Source organism: Megascapheus bottae, chromosome 10 (assembly GCF_031878675.1).
Source record: "Megascapheus bottae isolate mThoBot1 chromosome 10, mThoBot2.hap1, whole genome shotgun sequence".
NCBI lineage: Eukaryota > Metazoa > Chordata > Mammalia > Rodentia > Geomyidae > Megascapheus > Megascapheus bottae.
The window spans coordinates 8,652,495-8,660,423 of NC_143518.1; the positions used below are offsets into that span (position 1 = coordinate 8,652,495).

The window sequence follows — 7,929 nt, forward strand, 5'->3', positions numbered from 1 at the left end:
TGAACCTGATTTTTGAACTCCAGACTTCAGTGCTGTTACTGAGCTTTTTGCTTAAGGTAAGCCCCCTACAGGTTGACCACACCTCCATTCCCTGCATTTTTGTGGTCAGTTAGAGATAAGTCTCCTGGGCTTTTCTGCCTGGGTTGGCTTCAAACTGGGATCCTTAGAACTCTGCCTCCTGAGTAGCTAGAATTACCAACATGATCCATGAGTACCTGGGTGGAATCAACTATTTTTAAGAAACAAATATTAACTTGAGACATAAATCTAGGATGGTTAAAATATGATGTAGATTTTGTAAACTACTATAAACACTTATTTTTCTTATGTTTAAGTGTAAGTAGATACAGTAAAATTAGTACATATTGTAGAATTATTGATTCTAATCAATGATATTTTTAAAAGTGAAATCTAGGTCAAGAGGAATAAGTACCTTGTACTTATCACATGTATTTAATTCTTTTGACTTATAGACACCACAGTAGAGTACTTTTAACCAAGTTACAAGATATCAATAGTCGCATAAATTCTAGAAGATCAGAAACAATAACATCAGATATTAGGAAAAAACATGAGAAGATCCAAAAGGAGAAAAACAGAATCTTGGGCCCAAAAGATCACTGAATCTGTGGATGAAAGCTGGGGAAGTCTAAAATCAAGGACTAAAGAATTTGAGACATTTTGAGAAATAAAGATTGGGGATTTGAAAGGTAGACTAATATAAGTACTTATGAGATAGCATGTTGTAGAGAATGAGGTTTGGGTATTGGTGTGTTCAGGTGCCATCTGCCTGGTTGGGATGTCTGCGGTAGATCAGCAAGCACAACATTTATATTTAGTGCATCTCTGAATTCATGCTCTGTTGATAGGTGGTGTGTATCATAATGTAGGGTATGAAACATCAGATCCCTGAAGTTCAGGCAGTTGTTCTGAAATGCAAGAAATTCTGTTCACTTCTCAGACTTTGGGAGGATGAAATATACTAGCAGCTTGTGTGGACTAAGAGTCATAAAGATTGCCTTTGTGAGTAATGAACAGAATTGTAGCATTCCAGTAAAGTGAGCCTATGGAGCAAGAGGTGGTGTTGCCGTGGACAAATTCTTTTGAACAGCCACGGAAATTGTACAGTTCAGTTACCAACCAAACCTGCATTTCCTCATTTCCAGAGTAAAAGTTATCACAATTTACATGCTTTTTGCAATTAATCAGTTGGGTCTATATTATTAGTAAACCTATATAGTAGACATAAAGGGATTGAACTCAGAGAACAATTAGGAATATATAAGAGAAAGAAGAGCTATGCTGAAAGAAACCACATATACATCCAAGTGCTGTGAGAAGCTATATTCTTGGGTCATCAGGCACCAACATAGTGGATTTCAGCCAGGAGTTTGGCTAAGTGGTAGAGTGTTTGCCTAGTATGCACGAAGACACAGGTTCAATTCCTCAGTACCACATACATAGAAGAAACAGGAGTGGTTCTGTGGTTCAAGTGGTACAGCTTTAGCCTTGAGAAAGCTCAAGGACAGTACTCAGCCTTGAGTTCAAGCCCCAAACATAGAAACAAACAAAACAAAATAGAAAAGAACCCCATAGTCATCTTAATACCTTACAGCAAAGAATGATAGAGTTTGAGCTTCAACCTTCTTTTAAATTATCTTACTTCCCTGTAATTGATAATTCTTCTTCTGTCCTGTGGTTCATGCTTATAATTCTAACTTCAAGAAGGTATAATCGGAAGATTGTTGTCTGAAGGCAGTCTGGTAGGATGATCCTGAAGACCTATATACAAGTATAAACTAAAAAGCAGAAAGTAGCTCATGAGCTACTTTCTTGAGTACTAAATGAGAAAAAAAAAAGCTCAGGGACATCACCCGGGTTCTTCATTCAAGCCAGAGGACTACACCACACACACACACACACACACACACACACACACACACACAAAACACAACACATATATTTCCTACCTATAATAAAAACTTCAATTTCTTTTCCTAAATTGCTGCTACGCTTGATTTGATATTTTTTGAAATTCATTGTCTTTATAGTCATGACATCTGTGAATACATAAATTTATATTATTTTCTTGTTTTCATTTATATGATATGGAAAGGCTTACTATTTCCATGCATAAATCCCATTCTGTTTTACTTCCATATTCATTTTTTGTTTTGAAAGTAGTATCTAGAACCATACATATTCCCAGGCTTAACCTGGTGCTGGGACTTGAACTCTGGGGTAAGCGCTATCATTAAGTTTTAATACTCAGGACTAATGATCTGGGCCGGAAGTTTGGCCTAGTGTGAGAGTGCTTGCTTAGCATCATAAAGACCTGGGTTTGATTCCTGAGTATAACATACATGGTGCAGTGGCTCATGTTAGTTGAGCTCTTGCCTTGAGAAAGCCCTACTGCTTAGGCCCTGAGTTCAAGGCCTAGGCTTGGCAAAAAACAAAGGAACATAAAGAATAATTGTGGAGCCATAGCTTTTCTGGGGTTAATTGTGGATAAGAGTCTCCCTAACTTTTCTCTCAGACTGATTTTGATCTGTAATGTTTAGCTCTCAGCCTCTCAAGTAGCTAAGCTTACAGTCCTGAGCCATTGGTTCCTTGCTGTTTGAATCATTTTTTAAGATCTGAAAACTACTGTGGGCTGCCATGGGATAAGAAATAATTATCCAATTTAAGAAGACACTCTCTTCATTTTTTTTATTGGGTCCTTTGTTTTCACATCCTACATTAAGCTCATGCCTGGGGTAATTAGGTGAATCTCATTAGGAGCCTTTGTGAAACTCTAGAAGAAGAAAGGGATTCACTTGTGCTCTGGGCTTACCTGGGTTTCCACTCTTTTACCTGGATGTTGGAGAAGAAAAAGATGTAGACAGAAGAGCCAGAGATGGGAACATTAAATTGCAAGTCAGAATGATTATGTCTTCTGTCTTTAGAGGGCCTGGAAGTGAATGAGAAAACAGACCAACCAGAATCCATCCAGAAGAGAGAATGATGACACCAAGGGATCTCTTGAGGCTTATTTTTTGAATCCTCTGAGACCTGAACCACTACAAGTAGATAATTAATTCAGGAACCAGTTTTGAAGAAAGGAGAATTCTATAGGGACTTCTATTTTTTCTAACTTGTTATTTTTGAGTCCTTTTCTTCCCCATTGAGAATTTGCACAAGCAAGCTGTAGGAATGAATGAATCTGAAGTAAAGAAATTGTTGCTGGGTGCTGGTGGCTCATACCTGTAATGAGCACCTGAAGCTAGTAAGGAGGCTGACATCTTAGAATTGCAGATCAAAGCCAGCCCAGGCAGAAATGACTATGAGACTCACCTCCAATTAATCATAGAAAAAATGAAAGTGGAAGTGAGACTCAAGTGGCAGAGCACCAGCGTTCAGTGCAAAAACCAAGCAAGAGTCCAGGCCTTGAGTTCAAGTCCCCTTACTGGTGCACACACACACACACACACACACACACACACACACACACACACACACACACACACACAGAATGAAATTTTTATGCAATAGGTCTACAATTGTCTATGAGATTGTCATAGAATGTTTATGGGACATACGATATTGTACAAACTGAAGCTTTGTTTAGAAATTTTTGGTAAATTACACATCAGACAGTTTACAACTAAATACCATTTAAAAGGAAATCAAGAAATTCTCTGTTGCATAAATTTTTTAGTTATTGGAACAAATGAAACATTATAATATCTATGAAATATGGTCCTTAGCAATATATACTTTTCTGCATGTTGCAGATGCAGTCCTTCTGAGACAGGGAAATAGAGAGACAAGGAAGAGAAGAGGAAAAAAGCAAGTAATGTATTCCAATAGACCCCTCACAAGAGACTCTGCAGAGTACCCTAAATAGATATTTAGCAACACCTACTGGATCTGGAAGAAAACACGTTAGAATGTCACAACTTCTGCAGAATAAGAGAAATGATTAGATGCCTTCTAGTTTGACCTTCTGAAGTAATGAAGCAAGAAGGCAGGTCATAGTAGTAAGAGTCTTTATTTATTTAGTTAGTTATTTTTGCCATTTTATTTTTTATTGTAATGTCTAGAGGGGTTACAGTTATATTCACCAGATAGAAGGCGCATAACTTCTCACACATTGATGCCCCTTCTCATGATTTTGTCCCCATTTCCCTCTCCCCACCTTCTCCCAATCATCTTGTTTTCCCCCTAGAGTAGGAATCTTAAACAGATGATTAGTTAGTAAAGTAGCAACCACTGAAGGAAGGAATATCAAGAACGCTGACTGAGCTGGGCGCCAATGGTTCACACGTATAATCCTGTGTCACTTTTTATTCCCACCAAGAGTTTCCAAGAGCTCAGCTCCAACTCTTTGGCATCTCATTAACATTTAGTACTACGACTACTACTACTACTACTACTACTACTACTACTACTACTACTACTACTTCTATTGTGCTGGTTCTGGGGTTTGAACTTAGTAGGTTCAAGGAACTGGACAATGTTCCTTTGATTTTTGGCTCAAGGTTAGCACTCTATGACTTGAACTACAGCAATATTTCTAGTATTAAGATTATAGGCCTGAGCCACTGGCACTCAGCTAACATTCGCTTTTTACTTATGAGAGTGTTAATGCAAGATTTCCCAAAGGAAAAAAACCACCTCAGTTTCAGTGGTTTCAAAATTCTCTCTTCATTTTCTTTTCTAGTGTGATTATAATGTGCCTTAGTGTAACTCTCTGAGTTCATTCTCGGTGTATGATCATAATATGGTGAACATATACAAGAAGTAACATAAGTGAGCATACAATCGAGAGCACACCCCCATTTATAGCAGCACTAGTAACATAGTTCAACTGTTGAAGTAGACTAGACAGATAAAGTGTGGTTATACATATCGTATGGGACATTATTAATTCATTAAGAATAATGAAATTATCTTCTTTACTGGTAAAATGAATGTAATGAATGTAATGATCTGTGTGTGTGTGTGTGTGTGTGTGTGTGTGTGTGTGTGTTCAGATATTGAAATTTTGGGGTTTTAACTCTGAGCTTGTACTTTTGTTTGGCTGTTTTTCTTATAATTGGTGCTCTACCACAGAGCTATACATTCAGTTTAGCTTTTTAGATTATTAATTATTGATGGAGTATCATAGACTTTCCTACCTGGGGTGGTTTTGAACTGTTGTACTCAAATCTCATGCCCATTAAGCATGAGCCACAGTGTGTCTGACAGGATAGAAATAATTTTGATTAAGCCAGATGCTTGTGGCTCATGACTCTAACTACTCCATAGACAGATCTGAGGCTCATGGTTCAAAGCCAGCCCAGCCACAAAAGTCCATGAGACTCTTATTGCCAATTAACCACCAGAAAATCAGAAGAGGAGCTGTGGCTTAAATGGTAGAGCACTAGCCTTGAGCTGAAGAGCTCAAGGTCAGTGACCAGGCCGAGAGTTCAAGCACCCCAACCTTCTCCTCCCCCCAAAAAAGAAAAAAAGAAATAATTTTGATCAAGATAAATCAAATTTATAAACCAGACCCAGAGCAAGTTTCTCTCCTTCATGGAAGCTAGATTATTCCAAATCTACAAGTAAATACACTAGGCGGTAATTAAGGGGTCAAAATGAATTAACTGAAATGTAATGGGCTCTATGGAGAGCCCAAATAATATATGCTTTAAAAAGTCTAAGTCAATGCCAACAAAATACATGCCAGAAAATGGGTATTTGCAAGATAGGAGAGTGAGAACAAGAGGAGAGGGGTAGAAGAATGAAGAGGGGAAGAGGAATTAATGCAGGCAAAATTAATTGTATATACCACAGAATTGAGATATATCAGGCAAGGGGTGTGAAGATGTGGAAATGATGACATAGATGAAGATGCATCGTACACATAAACTGCTTTGTACAACGGTAAAAAATTCAATATGTAACCTACAATTGAGATAGGAAAGAGAAGGGGTGTGTTGGGAGAGATGGGTGTGGATAGTGAAAGGATGACATTGACCTACTTGCACTGAATTCACAAACTGCTTTGGAAAATGGCAATGCCTTTGAATAAGTACTTAAAGATAATAAAAATATTAGAAGAAATAGAAATCAAAGTCAGAAAGGCAAATATTATATATTTTTGCTAATATGTGAATTCTAGCCTAAAGTAATGATAATAATCAGAGCAGTAGAACCTTTTTTTCAACAGTGGCTACTGGCTGGTCCCCAGGTAAAGGAATGGCTTTGGACAGGATTTGAAGGAATGAAGTTCTCTTGTAACACATAGATACGTGCTCCATGCTACTCCTGGTATGGTTAGAAACCATATGCCTTGTGTTCTTTCATCTACCCAGATAGAAACAGTGTCTAGGTGAGGACAAGGTGTTACTTGGATCCTTGTGGTATATGCAGGCATTAGTGGATGATCGTGGGCAGTGTCTGTCCATTCTGGGTCTTTGACAGATTGTGCTTTCAGTAATCACAGATTTTTCCACTGGCCTAAAGTCCAGTGCATGCTATGTGCTGGGACAGTGTCTTCTGGTGATGAGGCCTTGCTGGCATACAGAAAATCTGGGTGCATGGTAGTCACATCTTACTTGAATTCAGCTACAATGGTCCTACACAATGGTCAATTAGAATGGTAAAGAAAAAACTACCTTCAAAAAATACTTAAACATTTATCAGTAAAATCTACTATTCTTTCATAAGTCATTAATAATGCCTAATTTCTGTTCTCCTGTCCTGATAAGAGGTGGGGCCAACCAGTGTCAATTGTATCTCTGGAGAGCCAGACATCTGAGAAGGGTTCAGATAAAAACATATGTATCTATTGGAGTTCTCAGAAGATTGATTATTATACAAGAAGTATTTCTCCAGTCTTAATGACAGATAACCTAGATGCTAATGGACACTTGTTTGGAGAAGTGGAACTGCTAACATGAAGTGAAGTGTGCACAGGGTGATATGTGAGCGTAGATGATTTAGGGCACAGGCAGATCATTTTTCTTGGAAAGCCTTCCTTCCTACCTTCAGTGGTAGTATCCTTATCCATGCTGATCTCACGTCCTTGTTTCTCAGGGTATAGATGAGTGGGTTGAGAAGTGGAGTGATGACACAGTAGAATAAAGATAAGAACTTGGCCTGAGTGCTGCCAGCAGGGGGCTGGAGGTACATGTAGATGCCTGGCCCAAAGAACATGATGACAACCACCAAGTGGGAGCTGCAGGTGCTGAGTGCCTTGTGTCTTCCCTCAGCTGAAGGTAACTTCAGCACAGCCCTACCAATGAGGGTATAGGAGACGATCACCATTAGAGGAGACATCACTGCGAAAGGAATAGCACCCAAGATGAAGGAAAGGTCATTAGTGGTGGTGTCACCACAGGCCAGCTTATTCAGAGCAGGCACCTCACAGAAGAAGTGGTCCAGGGTGTGATGTCCACAGAGGGGAAGCTGGATGGTGAGTGTGGTCTGAAGCAGGGAATTGGCCAGACCACTAAACCAGCATGCAGTTGCCATCCACACACATGCCCAAGGATTCATAATGAGACTGTATCTGAGAGGATGGCAGATGGCCACATAGCGATCCAAGGCCATCACTGCCAACAGGACACATTCTGCAAAACCTGCCCAGGTGAACATGTACAGCTGTGTGATGCATCCCCAGGAGGTAATGGTCTTCTCTGTGCCCCAGAGGTTGTCCAGCAACTGTGGCACAGTGGTGCAGGTGATGCAGAGGTCCAGCAGAGAGAGGTTGTCCAGGAAGAAGTACATGGGTGTCTGGAGTCTAGGCTCCATCATGGAGAGAAGAATGATAGAAATGTTGCCCATGATGGTGAGGATGTGGGAGACTAGGACCACTGCAAAGAGTGGGAGCTGCAGCCATGGATATTCTGAGAAGCCCAACAAAACAAATGTGTCCGGGAAACTCACATTTTCTCCTGCCAT

General features: G+C 39.5%; 1 protein-coding gene across 1 annotated transcript; it reads right to left on the reverse strand.

The window, feature by feature from the left end:
• Positions 1 to 6,981: 6,981 nt before the first annotated feature.
• LOC150057435 (olfactory receptor 2G3-like) lies at positions 6,982 to 7,929 on the reverse strand. Its single transcript, XM_090339976.1, has one exon. It carries the CDS (start codon positions 7,927 to 7,929, stop codon positions 6,982 to 6,984), a length of 948 nt encoding a protein of 315 aa, XP_090196102.1.

Excerpts from the sequence above, each read along its gene's own strand:
- LOC150057435 (XM_090339976.1), bottom strand. The coding sequence starts at position 7,929 with ATGGCAGGAGAAAATGTGAGTTTCCCGGACACATTTGTTTTGTTGGGC.